A 26,593-nucleotide genomic window follows, 5' to 3' on the forward strand; every position below is an offset into this window, starting at 1 on the left:
CTGTAGGCAAAGTTATCCTTAAGAGATGTTGTTCTAGATGGTTGATGTATTGAGGTTTTTTAGTTTTGGGATCTCATGTGGTGTGGTGCTGTCCACAAGCCAGTTGGTAGGAAGGAATGTAGAGTGATGTGAGTGATCAGAGTGTCTGATGTTGCTGGCTCTGTCACTTTAAGAGGTTTTCCATATTCCTGTCATGGAATGGCTGCCACAGGGTTAACCCAGCACTAGGAACCAGTTCAGACTGGTTTTCTGGAAAGTGCTTTGTTTGTCAGACTGAATCCTGGGAAGGGTCATATGGAACCCAGTGATGTCATGGGATCAAAAATTGACTGCTCTTTTCATATATGTGTGGGTGGGTTGGGTTTTGGTTTTTGTTTAGGTCAGTATTCTGCACTCAAAGGTTTGATCATGGTGATGTGTGTTACTGAAGGAAGATCAACGAAAGTGTTTTGGAAGGGTAAAGATTCCCCCTCCCCAGCCTTTGTCATTAAATAGTTAACTGTGATCCTATGGGGTCTGACACTACTTCCTGCATTGCCTGGAAAAAGTCTGCCTGACAGCTCTAAGATAGGAGAGAAAGCCTGTTAACAGCTTATGCTGTTAACTTAATCAAGTTAAAGTAGCATTGACAACATTAATACGATCTTATTTGTTCATTTCTTGTTATTAACATTAGCTCTGCAATATGCCAACAGATTTCAGAATTCTCCTGCATGTTTTGCTGATGCATTTCATAGCTTTCTCTTTGTACTACTACTACTACTACTATTTTAACATTTCTATAACACTGAGGGCGTACGCAGCACTGTACATTTTGATATTAAAGAGACATTCCCTGCTAGGAAGAGCTTACAGTCTTTCTTAGACAGACATGACAGAGGGTTGGGAATGCAGAACCCAAGGAGGAGAGCTAGGAGTTGAAAGCAGTCAAGAGATGAGCTTTTAACTTGGACTTCAACACTGCCAGAGATGGAGCCCACTGTTCAGGCAGTTTGTTCTCCAGAGACAGGCAGGGGATATGCACTGCAGTTCCACTTGATGGTGAAGTCTCTGACTGAGCCTAATGATATGGATACTCTCCCCTAGCTATAGTAAGCTTTTGAACTTACTGAGCCATGTGTAGGATTGCCCTAATACTCGAGCCCCTTCCCTCTGCCTATCAGTTTTTTTCTGACCCGTTCCTATACAGAGAAAAATATTAATAGGAAAAAGAAAAAGTAGTTTTTAGTCAGGAAAACCTTGGCTTTCTATCCCTTAGGGCAGTAATTATATATAAAAAAAAAAAAAAAGTGTGAAATTCTGACCTGTTTCTCACAGTTCTTCAGTGACAGGGAAACTGATTTCTTCAACTGCCAGTTTTTTGACTTTGACAACTAATCGCAAGTATTTTTGGCTATAACAATCGCTAAAAAAAAAAGACAGAACAAAAACCTAGCAAGCCGTTCTACAGAACATGCGTGGGTCTATTGCCCTTATAGACTTGCCAGCCCCACTTTCTCACATAGCGGTCGCTAGGACTGCAGAGACTTTGGCAGTTAAAATGTCTATGCCTCCGATGTTGTTACAAACTGGCTCAGAGAAAATGCCAGCGAAGAAACGGCTGATTTTTATGGCTCTCTCCCCTCAGGGCCCTGTTTCGGTCTGGCGGGGGAGGGCAGCGTACATCCACCAACGCTGACAAAAGTTTCAGCATCGGCGAGGCAACAGAAGATTCCTTTGTCTCCCTCTCCTCAGGACTTTGACTTAGTCCGACGGGGGAGGGAAGTGCCATTCCACCTCAGCTGGGCTTGATAGCAAGGTCCCAGCACCGGCGGAAACTCATATGAAGAAAAAGCTTTGTGCCGGAATGGAGAGCACACCGGCAAAGCAAAAGGTATTTTTGGTTTCCTCCCCTCAGGGCTCTGCTTCGGTCCGGCAGGGGAGGGAAGTACCGTTCACCTTAGCTGGGTCGATAACACTCTGGCACTGGCGGCGACTCATCTATTACAAAATGGAAAAAATAAAAAGCTTTGTGCCTGCACGGAGTGAACACCTACAAAGCAGCAGGTACTTTGGCTCCCTCCTCTCATGGCCCTGCTTTGGTTCCGGCAGGGGAGGGCAGCGTACATCCTCCAATGCTGACAAAAAAAATTTCAGCACCGGTGCAGCAGCAGAAGATTCCTTTGGCTCCCTCCCCTCAGGGCTCTGATTCGGTCTGGTGGGGGAAGGAAGTGCCGTTCCACTTCAACTGGCTGCACCCTAGCATTGGCAGCAATCAGCTCCTGGATCTCCCAGGAGCGCCAAGGTAAGTGTTGGGACCGTGGGTTCTTTCAACGGCTAATAGGAAAGTCACACTGTGACGGTAGTTCCCGTGCAGGGACTCTGCAGGCCACACCCAAGAGAAGATTTTATTGGGCTGCATTCTTCTTCACTTGTTCATTTCGGAGCCCTATTTTGACTCCGCAAGGGGAGGGAAACCTATCGCTGTTGTCACAGCAAGTTAAAAAAAAAAAAAAGTTAATCTATATATTATTAATACTTATAATATGATAATTATTAACTAAGTACCCAGATGCTCCTGCCACTGGATTGCTTTTTTATTTTCATTTCGGTAGTGGCATATTAGACATGTAGTTCTAATTCATGAGTAGCAGTAGCGCTCTCTCTCTTTCTTATCTCATTGGGAAGATGCCACTGAAGAAGCTGGTGGGTTCTAAATGTGGATGGAAATTTTTTTTTTTTTTTAAACTACTAATAATTATTTACAAGCCTTGATGGAGCAACTGCCCTCCTACACCCAGTTGCGCTAATGGTGGCGGAGAGCTCGTGGTGAGCTATATCTCCAGTTTCAGAACTGCTGCCCACCCCCTTGGATATGGAGAAACCTGACAGCAAACTGGTATCCTGAAGTATGGGGGGGACTGGCAGATACTGGCACCTGGACATTCTGCTCCCTCCCCTCAAGGTCTTGTTTTCAGCCTTCCAGGGGAGGTGAATTATCCACAATGACCTTGACTCAGCAGAGGTAGTCTCGGTTTCATGGTCCTCCTCCAAATCAAGTAGGTATTGCCTCGATCTACATCCTTGTCACGACCCTCATCAATGTGACCTACCTCACCCTACTCAGAACTAACAGGTACTGCAGGGGAAACTCAAATCAGCTCATCAGCTCTTACCACCCTACCTTCCGTGGTTCTGGTGGCATAGGAAGTATTGTAACACAGTTCAGGAAAAGCCAGGTCACAGCACACAAAAACTGATTTATTTACTAGTACTCTTAGGAGTCCAGATCCTGCACTTCCTTGGTGCTTTTTATCTTGCCATTTTCAAAACAGATAGTTTGCAGTATTCTCTCTCAACGCAAGTACAATATGTTGCTGTTCAATATATAATGAATGCACTTCCCTATCTTTACTCCAATCTTTTTCAGAGTGGTGATGGATAGCAGTGCCTCAATACATAGAAAAAAAAACCCAGCTATGTTTTTTCTTTACCACAGCTTATAGCCCATACCTCAAGAATAGGGCATGGCTACTGGATAGCTTCACTTTCTTTAGTTGCTCTATTCAGTTGAACACAGGGTTTTGTTTCTCTCAAACTTCTTTACAGTGGCATATACTTTCTGTGCTTTCTTTGATGTGGTTTACTCTTTTTGCAGGACATGCCTTTGACATTCTGAATTAATTTTAATTTGATCAACTTGCAATGTACTACATTAGCTTTCATCTCTTCTATTTACTACCTCAGTCTGAGCCCTCAGCACTTTGGAGGATTTTCCACACTTATGTGTACATATATTTTCATAGCTAATTTTTTCTATTTTTACATTGGTGCGCTGGATCAGAGCACTTGTACCCTTGTTTCAGATCCAGTTTTTATCACATGTTGCACTTAACGGATTCTCATTGGTCACTGTGGTTGCTCACATCCCCACAGAATTACCTTGGCGTTCCTTTCCCTCATTCAATCCTAGCGGGCTTTCCATGCTTTTCACCAGTAGATCTCTGTTACAGGGCTAGAAGATGCTATCGTTCCTGCGCACCTTACATGCCACCAATCATATCTTCGAGAAATCATCTATGTTTCATTCCCTCTTAGATCAACTGTGAATCAGCTACCTTCTCCTCACTTCACATTTTTACATCCCTTCATTGTTAAATGAAGATCCATGCTGAACTCTCAAACCTCACACTGCCAGGGAAAGTCTGCATACCTTCTGAATACTCAAATATGTATAAAAAATAAACAAACAAGTGGTTATGTGACATACACTTGAGAAAAAAATTAAAAATTTCAGTTTCACATGGTATAACCTCACCTATCCTCCTCTGCACAGCTACGTCCCTTTCAGTCTACAAAATTTACCATAGGCTGCGCAGGTCCCTTTATCTATATCTCTGTCTTTAGCAATGAAGTGCATTAAGGATTACAGCTACTTCTGCACAGTGCACTATCTTGAACAATACTTCAGCTGAGAACATAAGTTTCACCAGACTACTGCCATTTTATGCCAGCATGTACTCTTATAAGCTTCTCAGGAACTGCTGAGCTAACCTCATACCAGCTGGTTCTGAGCTCATTTTTAGGAGCATTGGCACTGCCCCATCTCCATGATGATTAGCTGGTAAATTACTTTAGTAACAGGGCCAGTTCCAAACAATTTTTCTGTACTGCCTATCTAATCTGATATTCTAAGAACATCCAGTACTTAAAAAAAAAAAGGAAGAAACATTTGCCTGCGGAACCTTCAGGACGCTTCGCTATTTCCCATAGAAGACCATTCCTCTCTTATTTTTCAGCAGAACAGCCATTTCTTACATTCCAATCTCCGCAGTCTGTTAAACATACTGACAAGTCCTCTCAGTTTACATGGGTACATTTATTCCATCCGGGTGCAAGTTCACCAATAGTTTTTCCTCTTCATTGTCCACTTGACTTCATTCTCTTATGCCTTCTGGATATCTCAGATACTGGTCTCTAATCACACTCTCTCGTTTTATGAACAGTAGTATCACCTTCGGTCTCCAATAAGAGACCCTCCTCTAGTGTGGGACCTACTGTTAGGGGTAGATCTCTTGGTCCGATTCCTGTCTAAACCATTGGAATCTGGTTCCATTATGTTCTTTTCTGGGACAACAAAGAAAAATGTATGATAACCTACTGGCCACCAGAGCAGCGAAACTGGACCGACAACTCATCAATCTGCTGACTTCGACCACAGACTACAAAACCTTAAAAAAAAAACCAAAAACCCTACTCTTCAAAAAATACATAAAACCAATATAACACAACCAAACATGTTCCAAACACCTCCTGCAATTCCAACTACTCCTTAGCAAATTAGAAAATGTTCAACCTATTCCTTAAGTACTTCTTAATATCGTAACAAAATATGTACCTCTTATTTCCACAACAATTCTTATGTAATCCACCTTGAACCGCAAGGTAAAGGCGGAATAGAAATCACTAATGTAATGTAACTTTGCTTTCCAGGCATAAGGTGCAGCAAGACAGGACAAAGTCTAGAGTTGGCAGAGGAAGAGCAGGATAGTTGAGCAGAGTTTGTTTGGGGGGGAGAGAAGTAATGAGTAGCAGCTGAGTGAATACATTTGTAGGACAGTAAGAGGAGTTTGAATTTATAAAGTGGAAATTATAAAAGGGTTAATGAAATATGGGGGCCATTGACATTGTTTTGTAATGAATAAACACCATTTTCTTAACATTATTTATGATTGGAAGGGAAAGGGGAGGGTTTATATAAATGAAAAAAAAAATAATAATAATAAAAATGTAAAAAAGAAATTTGACAATTAAATAATTGTATGGAAAGGGAGGAGGGAAGAAGGGTTTAGATATATATACCTTTGTTATGATCTTGATAGATTTATCAAGTGATGTTAGTAAATCTATGTATTACATATATTGTGCACTTGCTGAAAGTTTAAAAATGAATAAAGAATTATAAAAAAAAAAATAAAAAAAAAGAATTGTATTCGGAAATGGATGGGAAGCCAATGAAGTGACTTTAGGAAAGGGGTAATGTGAATATAGCTGCACACACAGAATGTTGTGCAGCCAAATTCTGGACAGATTGAAGGGAAGAAATATGGCAGAGCAGAAGACCTGAGAATAGCGAATTGCAGTAATCTAGTGAGATGGTGAAGGTGTGGATAAGGGTTTTGGTAGTGTGCTCAGAGAGAAAAGGTCAGATTTTGGTAATATTATAGAGAAGAAGCGGCAAGTTTTAGCAATCTGTTGTATCTGGGTGGAGAAGGAGAGGAAGAAGTCAAAGATGACCCTGAGATTGTGAGCAGACAGGACGGATGAGAATTGTCCATGGGGGGGGGGGGGGCGTGAGTGGATGCAGAGAGGTGGATTTAGGCAGGAAGAGGAGCAGCTCTGTTTTAGCCATATTCAGTTTTAGATGGCAGTAAGACATTCAGGCAGCAATGTCGGACAGACAGGCTGAGACTCAGGTCTGGGTTGCAGTAGAGATGTCTGGTGCGGAGAGGTAGGTCTGCGAGTCGTTAGCATATAGGTGTTACTGGAAACCATGGGAGGAGATCAGTACTCCAAGAAGCAGTGCAGAAAATCATTTGTCGGCTACTATTATCCACACCCTCCTTACAAACCAAGATTTGTTTGTTTGTTTTTTTGCTTTTAGTCCTTTTTTAAAATAAGCCTGATCTTAAACCTGTGTTAGAATAATATCAAGTCAAAATTCAAAGCAAATGATTTGCTACTGGAAGTTGCTGTTGGATCATGCCTAAAAATGAAGTGCTAAAGACTGTAGTATAACCAGCTCTTCAGTTTGGAGAGGGGGGTGCCAGGGGTAGTCTGAGGGGGGACAACACATTCCTCCTCTACCCCCCCTCGCAGGTAGTCATGCAGTTCTTTTTACCTCTTTCAACTACTAAGGTCTTGTATATTTCTCCCTTCTCTCCTCCTGATGTGTCTTGTGCACTTTCCCCATCCTCACATGCTGCTGCAGTTCTCCTGCGTTAGCTCTCAAGGCAACCTTACCTCTTACCGGTCTCAAAGAATGGGGGGCATGGGCCCCCAAGGCCTCCCCTGTGGCTACACCCCTAAATCTATCCCCTCATTGGTAGCCTGGTCTGTTATCAATTTGAGAGCTACTCAGCCCACTTTGTTTGAGAGTTGGTAGAATCTTGACATACTCATGAGAATTAAGAATGGGCCTTCGGTGCACCTACAGGCCCAGCTAGAATGAAAAGCAAGGATCCTATCCAGGAGATTTTCTCTTCGTCCCCGTTTCTGCGGATAACTGCAGGAAACCATCCCATGTGATTCTTTAGTGTCTATCTCAACCTCAGTATTTCTACATCAGCGTTCTTCAGTGCAAGGCTTTTTAGGGTCAGTGGTTGTGCCCATTCATACTCTGATTCTTCCCTCTCTCCTTAAAGAATGACAGGGCTGGTTTCCTGCGGTTATCCACAGGGCCGGTGACAAATTCTGTCCCCATGTCATTCTCTAGGAGGGCATCCCATGGCAACATGCAGTCCCAGTACTGATCAGGCAGGTTTTTAACTAGGGATATGACATGTAATAGCATTCATTTTGTGTTTTAAGTACCTTTTTATGACTTGATCCTTAGGATAACAATGTTCTGTCTCTTTCCTTTGCCAGAACCCCACAATGACAGAGGAAGCATGCCGGACTCGGAGTCAGAAGCGAGCTTTGGAGCGAGAAATCACCCAAAATGATGTGGACAATAAAAAAATCAAAATAGACAAAATATTGCCAATGGCAGATATGAAAACAGAAGGGGATCTTAAATTAAAGACGGAGCTTGGTGTGGGTAAAGTCCAAGGATTATTAAAAGGAGGAGAAGTAAAGGCAACCATTAAATTGGAAGTACAGACAGGAGATGAACCTGTGGACATGAGCACTTCAAAAAGGTGAGAGCTGAGTACCACTTTGGCCAGGATTTTACCTGGAATGCTTCCGAGCATGTACCAGATGCACCTGTCTTAAAAATGTCTCGGGTTGAAAGAACACTTCATAGTCCTGGGTTGAAATTACATAACTCTTAATGATGCTAAAATGCCTTTTACTCCCACTTAACAACTATATGATAACTAGTTGGACTTGAATCGTGGTTAGCTCATTACCTGGATTCCTCAGAGCAAAAAGAGCAACCCAGGAGCAAAATAATTATTTTTTGGTAACACCACAATTGTTTAAATAGGATTCTGCATTGTGATTGTTGAGTGACGTTATCAACCTGGCATGTGAGTTGGAAAAGAAAGATTGTTGAAAACCTACCAATATTTTCCACATTGCTTTTTGAGTTGTCATTTGTAGCAATTAAGGAATATTAAGGATTTTTTTGTCTTTTGTGCTGTATTTCGTTTAGTTTGGAGGATTGGCTGTAGAACAGGAAATTAGGAGGAAAAGGGAATCTTAAGTCTTGTGACTATACCTCCAGCCCTAGATGAAGGAGAATGAACATAGCATGAAGGGGGTTCATCCTTGGGGGGAATGGAAGCAGAAAGAATGCTCTACAAAGTAATAGCCTCCCACCAGTTGTTGGACCAAGGTAGTGCAGCACTGTCGGAGGCTTTAGGTTTCCAGATTTTGATGAGTTAATACTTATGGAAAGAAAATTGATGGACGAAAAAAGTGATTTCTTTATCATTTCAGTCACATCAATCTGTACAGATGGGTTGTATCCCTTTCCTACTAGAAAATGGAAGTAGAGATCTGAAATTTCCAGTGATATCAAATATAAGCTGGTGTCCTGCTGGAACATTTCAGTATTTCTCTACCTTCAGCAGATGGTAAGGTTGTTTTAGGCTGTTGCTGGTCCTAGGCCTAGCTCTCCATTGCACAGGCTTTCTGTCCTAGCCCTATGGTCAAACCTAACTGCCTTACTCCTACCCCTTGTCCAATTAACTGGAACAGTCAAGCATGGACCTATGACTTCACAGCTCAAAGCCAGAACTTAAGTGTTCTCTCTGGGTGACATTGAGCCTTGGTCTCCATGGAGCCCTTACCTGCCTTCCCTGGAGGCACCCCGCAGCTTGCTTTGTTTTCCTTCTAATCAGGAAAAGATAGTTTAAAAAAAGAGAGAGAGAGAACAAACCTGTAAGTGTGTTGGGGGGAGAGGGGAGAAGGAACCAAGCAGAGTTAAGACACCTTGACCCACAATCTTAAGGAGTTTGGGAATGATGGACAGTTTTCAACTTCTCCTCTGTTGCTGCATGAGAAGATGCAACAGCCCCCGGAAGGGGGGTAGGTTGTATTTTCTCAATCAACTCACATTGGGGTCAGTGGAAGAGCCCTGCTCACAGAATGATTCTCCTCATGAAGTAGGTCCTCGAGCATGATGCTTCTGCTCCTGAGTGAGAATGTAGGGTCTTTGGAGGTCATGCCCAGTTGGGCTCCTAGGATATCAGAATGCACCCCTACCTCAACAATTGACTGATCGGAGCCAACTTGGAGGAGTCCAGGACAGCAGGTTATTTTGGTTCCTGAAGAGCCTGGGATGGGTTGTGAACCAAATCAAGAGACATTTGGAATATCTAGGAGTTTTATTCAACACTGCCTGTGGGATAGTGTTTTTCCTGGAGGAATGGGTGTGCAAGCTTCAGTTTCAGCTGAGCCACCTCTTGCCTTAAAGGCTCTGAGGGCATGGAACTGTCTTCAGGTCCTCTGGTGGCAATCCTGGAAGTTGCTCCGTAAGCACACATGCACATGAAGCCCATTGGGGCCCTATTGTTGCACAGGTACCCAAGGTCTGAGGATTTCAAGGCCAGGCTTCCCCTTTCACCACAGGTTTGCTTAGTGGGCTCTTGAATCTCATCTGTTTAGAGAAGTCTCTTTTGGATTCCCCACAGCAGATTGTGGTAACCATAGATACAAACCAAGAGGGCATTCGGAAAAGTTGAAAGGGGACAGATTCAAAACGAATGCTAGGAAGTTCTTCTTTACCCAACGTGTGGTAGATACCTGGAATGAGCTTCCAGAGGACATAATAGGGCAGAATATGGTACTGGGGTTTAAGAAAGGATTGGACAATTTCCTGCTGGAAAAGGGGATAGAGGATTACTGCACAGGTCCTGGACCTGTTGGACCGCCGTGTGAGCGGATTGCTGGGCACGATGGACCTCAGGTCTGACCCAGCGGAGGCATTGCTTATGTTCTTATGTACCTCAGGGGCTGGAGGGCTCACTACAATACATGAGTGGTTCAGGGCCTCTGTTCTTCACAGTTGCATCCTGTCCATTCTACAGGACAGGGTGGTGCAAATTATGTTGGCCAACACCATGGCAGTGGCATATGTTAACAAGCAGAAGGAGAACAGGAGCCAGATGGGCACCCTGGAGGCAGTAGCTCTATACCACCAGGTGTAAAGGCATCTTAAAAACACCTTACAGGTCACATTATAGGCTAGGACTATGTCCAAACAGATTTTCACAGCTGATCCACTCTGGATCTAGGGAAGTGGGAAATGAACCCAAAAGCTTTTCAGCTCACTGGGGGCAGGCCAGTGTTTGACCAGATGGTCTCGAGCCATAATGTCAAAGTAGCTCTGTCCTTAAGTTTCAGAAGACAGGCTGGCTCCACAGGCATGTTGTGGCTGCAACTCTTCCCCCCCCCCCCCTCCTTTTTTTTTTTTTTTTTTTTTGTACCTCTGTTGTTTGTCCTTGTGGGGTTTGAACTTCATATTGAGTGCCCTGCTGAGCCTGTCCTTTGAGACATTACAGGTGTCCTCCTTGAAATATCTTTTTGGTCACCATCGCCTTGGCGTTTGGGGTCTCAAAATTACAGGCTGTGTCTTTTAGGGACCTGTTCTTGTCCTCTTTGAATGAAGCTGTGTCTATCTGCATTATCCCAGCTTTTCTACTGAAGGTGATTTCTCTGTTCATCTTCTTGTATTTGAAGAATGGACACAGTCTGTAAAGCTCCACAAACTGGATGTGCATTGGGTATTGATCCACTACTTGCAGTAGTCTAATCAATTTTGTGTCTTGGGCTATTTTTGTGCTATTCCATGGACCACACAAGGGTCTGGCAGCTTCCAAAGAAAGTACAGCACTGGATCAAAGCAGCTATTTAGGCAGTATACATTTATTGGAAAAAAAAAACCTGTTCTGAAGGGCCTATTTGACCCATGTGCAAGTGGTCTTGTGAGCAGAGGCCCATGTGGTTTCACGGCAAAGATATTTGCAAGTTGGCAACTTGTTCAAACAAACGAGACTTTGGAAACACAATGTTCTCGGACCTTGGTTGTAATTTATTCAAAATTTTCTTGATAAAAGCAGTAACAGTGATACAAACTCAATCCACATATATCTTGAGAGGACCTAACACGGGCTGTGTTTTGGCTAAACACGCCTTCCTCAGGGATCCAAAATGTAATGAACCAAACTTAGGCAAATGTGGAGAGAAGTCTTGAAATCCAAATCTCAAGTTGAGATGCTACGTGCAGACTCGCTTCATCTGCTGGTAGGAAAGGGAGACAACCCACTTGTACAGATTGATGTGGCTGGACTAAAAGAAAAGAAGTTAACAAGTATGACTAAATGTCATTACAGAGCATGAGAATAAGCAAAATTCTTTCATGATGATCAAAGGATTTATATTCTTTCCTTTTAATTGTTCAAAAATATTTTGGCTTTTTATTCAAGTTTTCTCCCATTAAAGTGTTCTGATTTTAGCTTTGAGGGGTTTTTTGCACAGTTTCTACAGGAAGCAGGCTTCTCAAGTGTGTGGGACTTGTAGATTTGATATCAAGTCTGGAGGGCCTATATATGTATGTTTCCTGATTTCTCCTTATCAAGACCTCCCTTTGTTTTTATAACTGGCTTATAGTCTTAACTAATTTATTGAGGTATGCCTTTGAGGACCAGAATCCAGTTCAATGAAGTAGGCTCTGGTCCTCAAAAGCACATGCCTCAGTAAATTGGTTAGACTATATAAGGTTCCACTTTTCTCTTATGTTTAAATGTATTTATTGAATTACAAAGTGCAAGAACATGTGCCAAACAAAATACAACATAACCCTTTATATACGCACCGTATATACCTACCCACCCCCTACCAACCAAACAGTAAATGAGCACATATTTAAGAAATAATCAGCTGCGAGCTCCACCTTTCTCTTATAGTCTGTTACACAGAGTACATATAAACCTCTCGAGTTCTGTATGCAGCTCCTCGGTGATACTCCTGGCTCCCCTACTCCAACTTCAGATGCAGCCTCATTTGAGCCTTAATAGGGTATTATAAACTGTTTCATGTGGCATAAGAGTGTCAGATGATGTGTGTTTACCAAGCACAGTTTTTCACAGTAGTTGTATGTTTCACCTTTTCTAAAATGTGGTTGGATTAGGAGGGGATGATATGTGTGTAACGTTAGCAATGTCCACTGAGGAGAACTGATTAAGCCACAAAAATGGGGGAGGTAGTTTGACTCTTACTTGTTATTCAGGGACATGGCAGATAATATACAAAATAAAAGATTGGTAAAAAGCAAAATAGCCACAGCATGAGCATACACCTTTACAATAGTCAAGTGGCTGCTTTTAGCAAAATTCAAACCTAAAAGAAAGGGCCAAGACAGCCAAACTAGAGTGTATGACAAGTAATACATCAAGATAGTTGATAAGAGAGAATGTTAAACCCTTTACATATTATTTGTACTTAGTATTCATATTCATGTCACCAATTTTGATATATGCAGCATATCTGGCTATAGTTCTGACTTAGTATGGCGTATGAAAGTAGCCTTGTTTAAGGCTTGCTGGGCTCAGCTAGTAAATAAAAGCTGTTTTAGGTGAGTAACTTATTTAGGAGCAAATTTCTTGCTAGGCCCAGTGGTCTTCATTTTTTTTTTCTCTTTGTTACATTGCTCCAGCAGTACAATGTCTTGATCCCTTACATGCATCACTGTGTAAGTTCTTTGATAGCTGCATCACACTTATATGTTTTGTACAGGTTTGGTATGGGTTGGGGGATTCCACCTTTTAGTGAATCTTGGCTTAAAGCAGCAATTTGGTTAATGATTACAAATGGAATAAACTGGAAGTAAAGTTTTTTCCGCTTGGCCTGCTCAAACTGTTAGCCTAATTGAAATCTCTTACCCTCCACATAGGTACCAAAGACTCCTACAGAATCTGCTGCACCCCCAGAAAGAGTAATTTAAGTTGGTGACTTGGGGGTGTACTGTTGGTATGTGTAACTTATTTGTGCATCCAGAAGACACATTTCAGTTTCTCTGACTTCAGAGACTGCCAATTTTAAATGCCTTTCTTCCCCTATTCTATCTACCCTAAATCTAGAGTTGGAGAGGCAGAACCCAACTGCTTTTATTTATTTTATTAGAACATAAGAATTGCTGCTGCTGGGTCAGACCAGTGGTCCATCGTGCCCAGCAGTCCGCTCCCACGGCAGCCCTTAGGTCAAGAACCAGAGCCATAACTGAGTCTAGCCTTACCTGCGTATGTTCTGGTCTAGCAGGAACTTGTCTAACTTTGTCTTGAATCCCTTGAGGGTTTTTCCCCTATGAAGAGTATTCCAGTTTTCCACCACTCTCTGGGTGAAGAAGAACTTCCTTACGTTTGTATGGAATCTATCCCCTTTTAACTTTAGAGAGTGCCCTCTCGTTCTCCCTACCTTGTAGAGGGTGAACAACCTGTCTTTATCTACTAAGTCTATTCCCTTCATTACCTTGAACGTTTCATTCATGTCCCTCTGTCTCTTCTTTTCAAGGGAGAAGAGGCCCTGTTTCTCTAATCTCTCACTGTATGACTCCTCCAGCTCCTTAACCTTTTAAGTCGCTCTTTGGGACCCTTTTGAGTAGTACCGTGTCCTCCTTCAAGTACGGGGACCAGTGGGGTCACACCATAGCCCGGTACAGCGGCATGATAACCTTCTCCGATCTGTTCGTGATCTCCTTCATAATCATTCCAAGCATTCTGTTCACTCTTTTCACCGCCGCACATTGCGTGGCAGCTTCATTGACTTGTCTACTAGTACTCCCAAGTCTCTTTCCTGGGAGGTCTCTCCGAGTACTGCACCAGACATCCTGTTTTCGTGTACAAGATTTTTGTTACTGACATGCATCACCTTACACTTATCCACATTAAACTTCATTTGCCTTGTCGCAGCCCATATCTTGAGCGTGTTTATGTCCTGTTGCAGGTCATCGCAATTCTCCTGCGTCTTCACTACACTGAATAACTTCGTTATCGTCTGCAAATTTAATTACCTCGCTCGTCATTCCAATTTCCAGGTCATTTATAAATATATTGAAGAGCACGGGCCCAAGCACCGAACCCTGCGGCACTCCACTGGTGACAATTTACCAGTCCGAGTATTGTCCATTTACCCCCACTCTGTTTTCTATCTGCCAACCAGTTTTTGATCCACATGAGTATTTCACCCTCAATCCCATGGCTCGCAATTTTTTGAAGTAGTTGTTCAGGTGGGACCTTGTCGAACACCTACTGAAAATCCAGATATAGAATGTCGACTAGCTCACCTTTGTCTATCTGCCTGTTAACTTCCTCGAAGAATTGCAGGAAGTTTGTCAAGCAAGATCTTCCTTTGCTGAAGCCGTGCTTCATCAGATTGTGTCCGTCAAGGTGGTCAACGATGCGGTCCTTTATCAGCGCCTCTACCATCTTTTCCGGTACCGAGATCAGACTCACCGGCCTGTAGTTTCCCGTATCTCCCCTCAAACCTTTCTTGAAGATCGGCATAACATTCACCACTTTCCAGTCTTCCGGACTCCTTCCCAATTTGATTGACAGATTGGTTATTAGTTGAAGCAGTTTAGCTATAGCCCCTTTCAGTTCCTTGATTACCCTCGGATGGATGCTATCCAGTCCAGGGGATTTATTGTTTTTAAGCCTGTCAATCTGCCTTTATACCTCTTCTAGACTGACTGTCAACCCAGTTAGTTTCCTGTCTTTGTTTCCTAGGTACAGCCTGTCAGCTTCTGATATGTTGCGTATATCCTCTTCTATAAACACAGACGTAAAAAATATGTTCAATTTTTCAGCGATAGCTTTGTCCTTTTTCATGTCCTCCCTTTATTCCATGGTCATCCAGCAGCCCCACTGCTTTCTTCGCGGGTCGTTTCCCCGTAATGTGTTGAAAGAATGGCTTGAAGTTTTTTGCCTCCTTGGCAATTTTTTCCTCGTAGTCCCTTTTGGCCCCTCTTACCACGTTATGGCACCTGCTTTGATGTTGCTTGTGCTTTTTCCAGTTTTCGTCCGTTTTTGACCTTTCCATTCTTTAAACGAAGCCTTCTTATCTCTGATCGCTTCTTTCACTGCTACAGTGAGCCACACCCGTTCCTTGTTCTTTTTCCTCTTGGATCCCTTGTTGATACGTGGTCTTCAAATATATTTATGAAGAAGCAAAAGCAATTCAATACTAAATGAGATTTAAAAATAGAATTTGGTTTTCTTTTGGCACCAAAGCTTGGACAGCTCAGAGGAGCGGGGGAATGAAACCTTTATGACTGAAAAGATTGTGCCTAAAGTGTCAGATTGAATACTGCTGTCACTTAAGTATACAATATTGCACATGAATTGCTTTTCCTCCTTTGGCAATATGAAGGTGGTATCTGAATGGGCTTCCTAAAAGCCCTGGTGATCAACCAGGAGTCCTGCCTGAACTCTACTTTTTATCCTGTATCTCCTTCCCCTCTGTCCTGCTTTTGGCAGTTGTATTTATTGGAAATGCCTCTATTTGGCAATAACAGTCCAAAGCAAACCAGCTATCTTGCCATGTATAACTCCAAATGCAAAGAACTAAACTTTGATATATAGACACCGGGGATATCTCAGAACGCTACTCTGAAAGATATCAGCGTAGCAGCACTCCTCACTGAGTTCACCCTGTGTATATCAAACCTAATATTTTATTCTTTTTATATTTTATAGTTCAACTCGTAACTTGTCATGAAAATTTTCTTTAAACATATTAATTTTATAAATATTTCTTAATCTTTTTTGCTTATAAAAACTTCATCTTATTATTAAAGCATTCCATTTTCAAAAATTCACTAATGGATAATGCACTTATCTTATATATATCAACTGTGTGGCTGCACTGTTCCCCACCAACGCATTTGCCTTCTTCAGGACGGGGCTAGTGCTGCAACTACACCAAAAAACACACAGATTACCTTATAGTGTACTTACAAAACTATACCATTCAATAAAAACCAAACACACCAACCTGTTGGCTTACACCATTCCATTCTGCGGCCGTTCTAACATTCAAATATGGCCGCGGCATTCCTTGCAAGCTATTTATATCCCACCCCCATGACGTCAAAAAACACACACCAATCAGCAGCATTCTTCCTAAAGTGTCATGCCTCTTGGAACAAACCCCAATCACTAGAGAGCAAAAGCAAAAACCCTAAATGGAACCCAAAAAGATTTCTTTGGCTACCGAACCCACTCATTCAGCTAAAGCCATTCCGTCACTCATTTCATTCAAACCTCTAGGTTGCAAGCTATTTAACTCATGCATCCAGCGTAGTTCTTTTAGGTTTAACATACGTTCATAGTTACCTCCCTCTGGTCTAGCAGGAACTTGTTTAACTTTGTCTTGAATCCCTGAAGGGTGTTTTCCCCTATAACAGCCTCCCTATAACAGCCTCCCGAAGAGCGTTCCAGCTTTCTACCACTCTCTGGGTGAAGAACTTCCTTATGTTTGTACAGAATCTATCCCTTTCAACTTTAGAGAGTGCCCTCTTGTTCTCCCTACCTTGGAGAGGGTGAACAACCTGTCCTTATCTACTAAGTCTATCCCCTTCAGTACCTTGAATGTTTCGATCATGTCCCCTCTCAATCTCCTCTTTTCGAGGGAGAAGAGGCCCAGTTTCTCTAATCTTTTGCTGTAAGGCAGCTCCTCCAACCCCTTAACCATCTTAGTCGCTCTTCTCTGGACCCTTTCGAGTAGTACCATGTCCTTCTTCATGTACGGCGACCAGTGCTGCGTGCCAGCTGGCAAAGCGCAGCTGCATGCCAGTGAACAAACACCAGAAGCCAGTGTGGGAGACCCTGCCAGGATCCTCTGGGCAATGGTTTACTCCCAAATTCGTACACATGATGTATGAAGCCTTTTTAAGTTTCCAAAGCCAACCTAACCCCATGGATGCTTAGCGGAGGTAGCGCCAGGGTTTTTAGCAAAAGACGCAGGGTCTATCCCAAGGAGCCATGCAGATGTCACAGGGATCCAAGCTCTGGGGGATTCAGAGGGCGAAGGTTAGGAGTCCATCCCTTTAATTTGTAATTCAGGATCCTCAGCCCTTGGAGATTCATCATCTCAGCTGGTGGGGGAGAAGGGGGGCTGATCACAATCAGGTGGCAGCCCTGAATCTTGGAGATGACCTAAGAGTTCGAAAGTTGTTCAAACTCTCCAGCCTACAAAGTTTAATTGCAGAGGCACTCCAGAAATTAAAGTTGCAGTTGCCTCAAGCCTTCTGGGCTTAGTGCTTGCTCATGAGCAGCACTAAGGAATAGAATAGCTTTTCCAGTGCAATTGGAATGGTATGCTGAATCTTGGGGTACTCTGTCCATTCTTGCAAGCATACTTCAAAAAGATGTCAATCACAGCTTTTGAAACCACCTTCTCCCATGAGTCCACTGCAGGCAAGCATTAAAAGTGTTTTCTATTCCTCTCGATTTGTATTTTGCGATAGTTTTGCAGTTTTTCACTCTAGTTGCAGCCTTTTTCATGAAATCAGAGATCCCTTTTGATAAGAGTCTACACTGCCTGCGTGGAGAGGAGCAGATTTGAAATCTGCAGTTAGCAGGTGTATCCTTCAGGGACCTTTTTCAGCTGAAGATTGGTGGAGCTCAGGGTCTGTTCCCCTGATGTTTGCTCTCCCCTTTGACTTGGACAGGCTGCTTTAAGCATTAATAGCATTCTTCAAGACGCTTACGATGCCAACTGCATTTCATCTCACCCTCGCCCTTTTTTTGCCAGAGGTTTGGGGGGTATGAGGGTCAATCCATAGAGGTCCAACCTGCAGCTCAAAGATCCCAGTGAAGTGGCCGAGTGACTGCAAGCAAAGGGCCTCTCCTAGAACAACTACAACTGAGAGGAGCTGAAGCAGGCAGCATTACCAATACCATTGCACATGGGCTGTGAATAAGGCTGTGACAGCCTGTGGGAAAAATGGGGTGGGGGTTCTTTAAAAGTTATTTTTAACTTTTTCTATAGCTAAGCCCTAATCTCCCTTCCCCTAAAACCCTGTTTTTTTGAGGATTTTGGTCAGTCCTTATGTGATTTTAAGCTGTTTTTAACACCGAAATTCACCATTTTGGATTTTCCAGATTTTCTTTTTTTTCTAAGTTCTCAAACACCTTGTTTTGCTTCCAAAGTGCCAAAGATGGTGTCTGCTGACTAATACCCCTATATCTTGCCTTATTTGCAAAGGATATGTGCTGCATCGAGTGAAGCAGGGAGGCAGGAACTTCAGTTTTAGCTCCCATGCAGCCTTTGGGGTATGGTATACAACTTTTGAGCCTGTTAGGGAAGTGAAGATATCCTCAGGATCTCCGAAACAGTGGCACAGCGCTTTGACACAGAGGCTTCGCACCTGGGGAAGGAGAGTTGTTTACTAAGGCCTTTACCCCAGAGTTTATTAATCTGCTCTGGCAGACATATGCACACGGCCAAAATAGAAATTTAGGTCTGCTGAGGAGCAGTCCTCAGCTCATGCCTCCTAAGAATCCTCAGAACACTTCTATGAGAGTAGAGCTCCTTCCTGACTCAGATTGTTGATCGGGAAAAGGATTCAGGGGACAAAAGTTCAGTCTTGATCCCCTTACTGTCTCAAAGTGAGGCCTCCCTGATGGGAGATTTGGCCTCCTATGTTGAGGATCAGGATGGAGTCCCAGTCACAGACCCAGGAGAGAATCCCTCCATACAGCAGCTGTTCAAGTCTTTGGCTCTGCCAGACATTATTATTGAATCTCTTTGTGAGCTCAAGATTGATCCACTTCAGTCCTAGTCATCTCAGTGCTCTCTTTTGAGCGGGGTGTAATCTCAGCCCTCATCCTTTCCATGGCACCCAGAAATGAAACTCCTGATTACAGAGCCCTGGGAGATCTTGGAAGGTATCCTCAAAGGGGCGAAAGCCATGACTAGGCTGTATCCTATGGATCATGAGTAACCAACAAATGTTTGCAATGCCAAAGGTAAACTCCCTGGTGAAACAGGTGATTAACTGCACATCCTTACTCAAAGAGGAAGGAGTAATGCTAAAGGATGCACAGGACTGCAGAGTAGATGTGGTCCTCAGGATGTAGTTTGAGGCCCTAGCCCTAGGAGTTAAAGCAGCATTGGCAGCTTCTTTCATAGCACATACTGCCATTTACGGCTGTGAACCCTGGACATGACAGCATCTGAATCATTACCTCAGCTCATGCTGGCAGGGGTGGACTATGTTGCTGACAAACTTCATGATGTAATTAGTCATAGTGAGTGTCTTCGCATACTTCATCTGGACATGACAGCATCTGAACCATTACCTCAGCTCATGCTGGCAGGGGTGGACTATGTTGCTGACAAACTTTATGATGTAATTAGTCATAGTGAGTGTCTTTGCATACTTCATCTCCGCTCAACACGTGCTGTGGACCAGACAGTGGGCGAGCAATTCAACCTAGCAGGCTTCACTTCAAAGGTCAGATGCTTTTTGGCAAAGGTCTGGATGATTGCAAGATGTGTGCAAGATTGTCGTCCCAAGTCCTTACCATACAGCAGATCTCGAGTGGCTAGAAGCCAAAAATGGAGCTCCTTTTAGGAGTCCTGACGTTTTCGCCAGTACACCTCAGGAGGCTGGTTTCTGAGAACTTATCAAGGTTCCAAACAGAGATATTTCTGAAGTCAGAAAATCCAAAATAAAGGTTCCTGGGTCACAACAGCAGCCAAGAAGCCACAATGATGCCAAGCCTCTAGCCGCCCTTCAGAAAATTGGAGGTCAGCTCTCAGACTTTCTGGAGGCCTAGGAAAACATAATGACAGATCTTTGGGTCTTGGATATTGTCAGAGAAGGTTACAAGATAGAATTTGGATACCCTCTGTCAGACCAATTGTGGATTCTTCAGCAGGCCGACTGAATCAGGTGGTCCAAGTCCAGGCAATGTTAAACAGATTGCTGGATAATCCAGCCATAGAACCAGTTCTGGAAGAACACTCAGGCTCAGTTAGAAACTCAATATACTTTGTTGCGCCAAAGAAAGATTCTGACGACTGGAGGTCAATTCTGCATCTCAAACATGTTAGTGTGGCCCTAAGGGTTCCGCATTTCCAAATGGAGACGGTGAGATCTGTCATTTTAGTGGTCCAGCCGGGAGAGTTTCTTGATGGAGGCTTATCTTCACGTTACAATTTTCCCAGCACACAGAAAGTTCCTGAAATTTCACGTGTTGGGAGACTCGCTATCAATTCTCAGTGCTACCATTTAGGATGGCAATGGCACCCTGGACGTTCACCAAAGTGATGGTGGTGGCAACCCATCTCCACAGGATGATTCATCCTTATCTAGACAACCGGCTAATCAGAGCCCCCTCTCGAGAAGAGGGAGAAAGACAGTAGTTGTGCAAACTTTGCAGGGTCTGGACTGGATTGTAAACTTTAAAAACAGATAATTAATCCCCACTCAGTCTTCTTTGGAATACCTGGGAGTTCTCTTCAACATGGCAGTAGGCTGAGTTTTTCTATCAGAGAGGCACACAAGCTTTGGGGGCAAATTATGAACCTTCTGTTGCAGCCAGCATCTACATCTTGGCACTGCCTACAGGTTCTGGGATCAATGGCGGCTGCCATAGTAGTAGTGCCCTGGGCAAGGGCACATATGCATCCACTTCTGGATATGCTGTTGTCTCATTGGTCTCCCCATAGAGACTCCCTACAGGCCCCTTCAACCTGGACGGAGGCAGCCACAGTGGTATGAGCTGTTGATTCCACTTCAGATCCGTTCCTGGGTCACACTGACAACCGATGCCCGCTGAACAAGAGAAATCATTTGCTTCCATCCTTCTACCTAAGCCTTCTACCTCTAAAGGCTTCAGGCCTCTTCCATCTTACCAGAGGCGTTTTCCACAGAGAGCTGCTCCTTATACACGAGCGCCTCCTAAGAAACAACAGCAGCAGCACAGGCAGCAAAAATCTCAGACTCCTGCTGCGCCTAAGGCCTCTCAACCTTTTTGACCATCTAATACAGAGCATAACCTTCATCGTTCTGCCTCTGTCCTCTCCCCTTCCCATTGGAGGTCGTCTCCATCATTTTTACCACCGCTGGGAGATGATTACATCAGACCTCTGGGTGCTGTCTATCCTCAAGTTAAGATACTCTTTGTTTCCTCTAGATTCCACCAGATCTTCCTCCAAGAGAGAGTATCCTTCCAATTCATCGTAGACCACCTTTCTTCTTCAGGAAGCTCAAGCTCTGCTTCATCTCCGTGTAATCGAGGAAGTTCCCTTGGAACAGCAGAGCAGGGAGTTTTACTCCCGTTACTTCCTAGTTCCAAAGACGGCGGGCAATCTGTGCCCTATTTTGGATCTCAGAGCGCTCAACAAATTTTTAGTCAAAGAAAAATTCTGAATGTTGTCTCTGGCATCCTTATATCACCTTCTAGATCAGAACAATTGGTTATGTTCTCTAGATCTCAAAGAGGCTTACACTCATATTCCCATTCATCCAGTCTCTCAACAATTCCTCAGATTTTGGGTGGGGAATCTGCATTTTCAGTACAGAATGCTACCTTTCGGCCTGGCTTCATCTCCAAGAGTGTTCACCAAGTGCCTAGTTGTAGTGGCAGCTCTACGGAATCATGTGTTCTCGTACTTGGACGACTGGCTCATCAAGGATTCAACATCTCAAGGGGTTATTGTAGCGACCCAACAGACTACATGGTTCCTACAAAGTTGGGGATTCGAAATCAACTTTCCCAAATCCCAGCTACACCCCTCTCAAACTTTTCAGTTCATCGAAGCTGTTCTAGACACTGTCCGACTCGGAGCATTTCTTCCTCAACATCGTCAGAATGCTCTCATTCATATCAGCCACAAAGTGTCTTCCTTGACTACAATGTCAGCAAGACACATGATGGTTCTCCTGGGTCACTTGGCTTCTACAGTTCACGTGACTCTTTTTGCCAGACTTCACCTCAGAATTGGGAGAATTGAACCATTTTTTAGGATGGTTGAATAGCTGTGACACTAATTTGCAATTTACCTTGACCAAAGATTACCAGCGAGTACCTTTTTTGGACATCAGTATTCAGTTGATTAATGATCGTTTTAAAACAAGCATATATCGGAAACCAACTGATCGGAACAACCTCTTGCAATATGATAGTTTCCATCCAAAACATCTTCGGGATAATATCCCTGCGGGTCAATTTTTGAGACTCCGAAGATTGTGTACTTCTACACAGGACTACATTTCTAATGCAGAAGCTATGAAAGTTAGGTTCAAGGACAAGGGTTACCCAGTTGCTGTTATTAACAAAGCATACAAGAGGGGTCTGTATGCCAATCGTTCGTTGCTGTTAGAGCCACGTCCTAAAAATGATGAACAATCTTTAGTATGTGTCTTACCTTATACTCACCTGGCGTTTCACATTAAACGCATTATTAAACAACATTGGCACGTCATGCAGTATCATCCGGAGTTCCAGGAGCCTCCTCGTTTTGCGTTCTCTAGAAATCAAAATCTGAAACAAAGATTGGTTCATTCTCAGTTTGTATACCCCTCACAGGAAACTACTACCATCACGAGGGGGCATAATGCATGTGGGCATTGCAGAATGTGTCAGCACAGTGTTTCTTTACAATCCACGAACCTCACCATTAGAAGGAGATTTACCTTATTGGCTTCAGACTGCAACACCAAACAAGTTGTGTACATCATTCAGTGCCCATGCGGGTTAAGCTACGTGGGTTGCACAATTCGTAGTGTTAAAACCAGGATAGGTGAGCACATCAGTAGAATTAACTCTGGCATACTAGAAGCTCCCCTTGTGCAACACTGGATTCAACAGAGACACATGATTGCTGACCTGAAGTTTTCGGTGTTAGATACAGTAAACATCCCTAGAGGGGGTGATACATCTAAACTCCTCTGGCGTAAAGAACAAAAGTGGATCTTTGAGTTGAATACGCTTCACCCTAATGGACTTAACAATGAGATCGAGTGGGTAGCTTTCCTGTGACAGTTTCTGTTTCATGTTTCACAGTATTCCACATACATTGTATCAACTCACACAGTGGTTTTGCAACTTTTTTCAACTTTTTTTTCATCATTCTTTCAACATACTTTATTTACAGTGACAGTGGTTCATGTACAATCATAACCTTTTTGGCGTGATGACGTCATCACGCTCCGTTGGAGGTCACCCCTCCTCCCCACTGTAGTATAAAACTGGTGGGTGGGTCAGTGATCCCCGTCGTCTGGAATTTTTGAAGTTTTACAAACGGTATGCGAGTTATTGCAGTGCTTCCTTCTCTCTCCAATTTTGTCAATAAGTAGTGCAGTTTCCCCACTCCGCATTATATATAAGGTTGTTTGCGGTGTGTGTGGTATTTATGAAATATCTGTTGTAATTTCAGATCACCTCTTGGACAGATACGTTTAACAGTGTGTAGCATTGGGTCTCCTGAAGCAGAATTTTCGAAACGGGGCCGCGTTGAGACCCCCAAAGAGCCCTTGCAACTACAAACTTTAAAGTTGGTACAGATAAGTGCATGGTATCATCGTTCCAATGAGCAAGAGTTGTGCATAATTATTTTGAACTTTTTTGTCAATTTAATAGAGTTTATTCAAACAATACTAGTTTTTACCAGTGGTCAGAAAGTGATGTTCTACAAAGCAAATGCAATGATTGGACGGTAAACTCTTGCCCCAAGGGGAGGTATCCACCTCCCTTTCAGAGTTTCACTTTTCTGAGCGTTTTTAGGAGTCATTTGCTCTCTCCCCACTGGTATTTAATACTACCACAGTCAGTCTCTCATTTATCAATACATCCATCTTTAGCATTAACTTTTAACATTCAACTTTCTTCCATTTTTCTGCTTTCCTCTCAAAATCTATCTACTTTTCCATGTCTTCCCTTCCCATCTATCCATGTGTACCATCTCCTCCCTCTTTCTTCTCCCCTATTCCCATCTATCCATAAGAAACATTTCTTTTTACCTCTTCCTTGTCGCACCCATTGCTGTGCACCATCTCCTTCCTCTATCTCCCCTTCCCCTCCATCCCTGTGCACCATCTCCTCCCTCTGTCTCCCCTTCCCCTCCATCCCTGTTCACCATCTCATCCCTCTCCCACGGTCAGACAACTTTGTCTTCCCCCTTCCCCCATTTATGGTCTGGCATCTTTCTCCTCTCCTTCCCATAGCTTGGAATCTCTCTCCTCTCCCAAGGTCTGGCATCTCTCTCTCCTTCCCTCAGGCCTAACATCTCTCTCCTTCTCTGCTCTCCTCCCTGCAGTCTGGCATCTCTCTCTCCCCTCTTTCCATTCCGTGATCTGGCATCTCCCTCTCTCCTTCCCATTCCAGTGGTCTGACATGTCTCTTCCCCATACATCTCTACCTCACTGCTCTCCTACCACCATGCTCAATAATTTTCTCTCCCTCCCTCTCTCTGCCCAATAATTCTCCTTTTTCTTCAACTCCCCATGTGCACCATCTCTTTCCCTCTCTGACACCCTATTCTCCCTTTCTATTCCCTCCCCCACCGCAGCATCTCTTACCCTCACTGCAGTCTTCCATCCTATGGCTCATTCTACCCTCCCTCCTTTCCTGACATGTCTCTCTTCCCTATTCATCTCTACCTCACTGCTTTCCCACCATCTTTTCCAATAATTTTCTCTCCCTCCCTCTCTCTGCCCAACAATTCAACTCCCCATGTGCACCATCTCTTTCCCTCTCTGACACCCTATTCTCACTTTCTATTCCCTCCCTCACCTCAGCATCTCTTACCCTCGCTCCATTCTTCCATCCTATGGCTCATGCTCCCCTCCCTCCTTCCCTTCATTCTATGTCCCAAGTTCATGCCCCCTCCCTCCTTCCTTCCATCATTTGTCTGTACTCCCTCCTTCTCGAGTCCTAACATGCCCCTCTCCCTTCTTCTCTCCCTCCTGTGCCTCAAGTACTTGCCTCCCTCCGGTGTGTGTTTACCTTCTGACCGGCTCCCTCCTTCTCACTGCTGCAGTCGTTTGTGGGCAGACGCTGTGGGCAGCGTCTCGTACGCGCATCCCATGCCTGAACCAGAAGCCTTCTCTCTGACGTCGCAATGTCAGAGGGAAGGCTTCCAGGTCAGCCGCCACCTGCGGCTTTGTGCACAGAAACAACTGCCACAGTGAGGAGGAGGGAGCAGGCCATAAGGTTAACACCCAGGAGCAACAATTAGCAAAACACTGCATCACCCACCCCTAGTGTAGTGTAAGGCACACAGTCACTGCGGGCTGCATAAAACAGCCAGGTAGGCCGGATTCAGCCTGTAGGCCTTTAGTTTGACACATGTGATATATAAATAGATAGATAGATAGCCTGCTTATCCACAAATCTAAGTGGGGAACAACTTAGCATACATAATAACAGTGAAACTGGTAGTGTTCTTCCTCTTCCTGGGATGTCCCTTTAAGTTTTGAGGCTACTCCATTTTTTCCACAGCACCTTAACTCTTACCTCCCATCACAAAATGAAGCCTATGTATCACAGACTAGCTGAAACCAGCTATTACCAGGCTTGTAAAACAATTGCAGGGTCATGTGACCAGGGAGGGACTTGCTTGTCATGTGACTTTGGCCTGATTAGCATATGGAAAGTTTACTTCCCTGCTGGGCGGTGACTGATGGGGGTGGGGGGGGGCACAGTGCTCTGTTTCAGACTCTACTTGATTCTTGGAATCTGAAGGGTTAAACCAGAACCTTTTTTTCCTCAAGGGAGACCAATTTTGTATTCTGACTGTAACTTGGTGTAGGCATCCTTTTTTTGCTGTAGTAAATGGCAACACGCGTCTAAGGTTGCCCATCATATCTGCATGCTGCATCTCCTTGAGACAATCACTTTTTCTTGCCATTTGACCAAAGTCTTGGTTAGGAAGGAATTTAAATGAGCCTGATCTCTAGGTACTGGGGCTGACTTATGGAAGGCTACATGTCAAGTTTGTGCGAAGGGCACATTTTCTCGCCCTTCTCAAATCTATTAGCATGTGGGGACAGAATGCTTGAGCAGCCTGTGCTCCTTTTTTCTTTCTTGAGGCCCTAGTTTATGAAGGGTCAGGGAATAAGATGCTGCTGATGTGAACTGCATTAAGCATTTTTGGCTGGGTCTTGGAAAACTAGTTCATAACTCAAACTATCTGTTTGATCTTCACCGAACCCAACTCATAAAAGCTTTTGCTGACGGTTCTTATGCATGGTTTACTGTATTTACACAGAAAAAAATAAGTAAATCTCCTCCCCCCCCCCCCTCCTGCAAAATCAAGTAAAATAAACTTCGATCTCTCATACAATTGGCAGCTCGGACTTGCCAGTGTGCACTTTTTATGCATGTGCCTGAGACACGCTTTTAACACACTACTGGTTCCTCTGGTAATTTTGGAG

At 43.7% G+C, this 26,593-nt stretch overlaps 1 protein-coding gene across 7 annotated transcripts in view; it reads left to right on the forward strand.

Annotated features, from left to right (window-relative positions):
- The window catches only part of GATAD2A (GATA zinc finger domain containing 2A), a 338,480-nt gene that overhangs the window by 214,203 nt on the left and 97,684 nt on the right, over positions 1-26,593 (forward strand). For all 7 annotated transcript variants that reach the window (XM_033954824.1, XM_033954823.1, XM_033954827.1 and 4 more), the window contains one exon: positions 7,627-7,898. In XM_033954824.1, coding sequence (XP_033810715.1) covers positions 7,636-7,898 — 263 coding nt within the window. In that variant the 5' untranslated portion in view covers positions 7,627-7,635. The remainder of the gene's footprint in view (positions 1-7,626; positions 7,899-26,593) is intronic.

The sequence above is a fragment of the Geotrypetes seraphini genome, chromosome 8 (genome assembly GCF_902459505.1).
Source record: "Geotrypetes seraphini chromosome 8, aGeoSer1.1, whole genome shotgun sequence".
NCBI classification, from domain to species: Eukaryota; Metazoa; Chordata; class Amphibia; order Gymnophiona; family Dermophiidae; genus Geotrypetes; species Geotrypetes seraphini.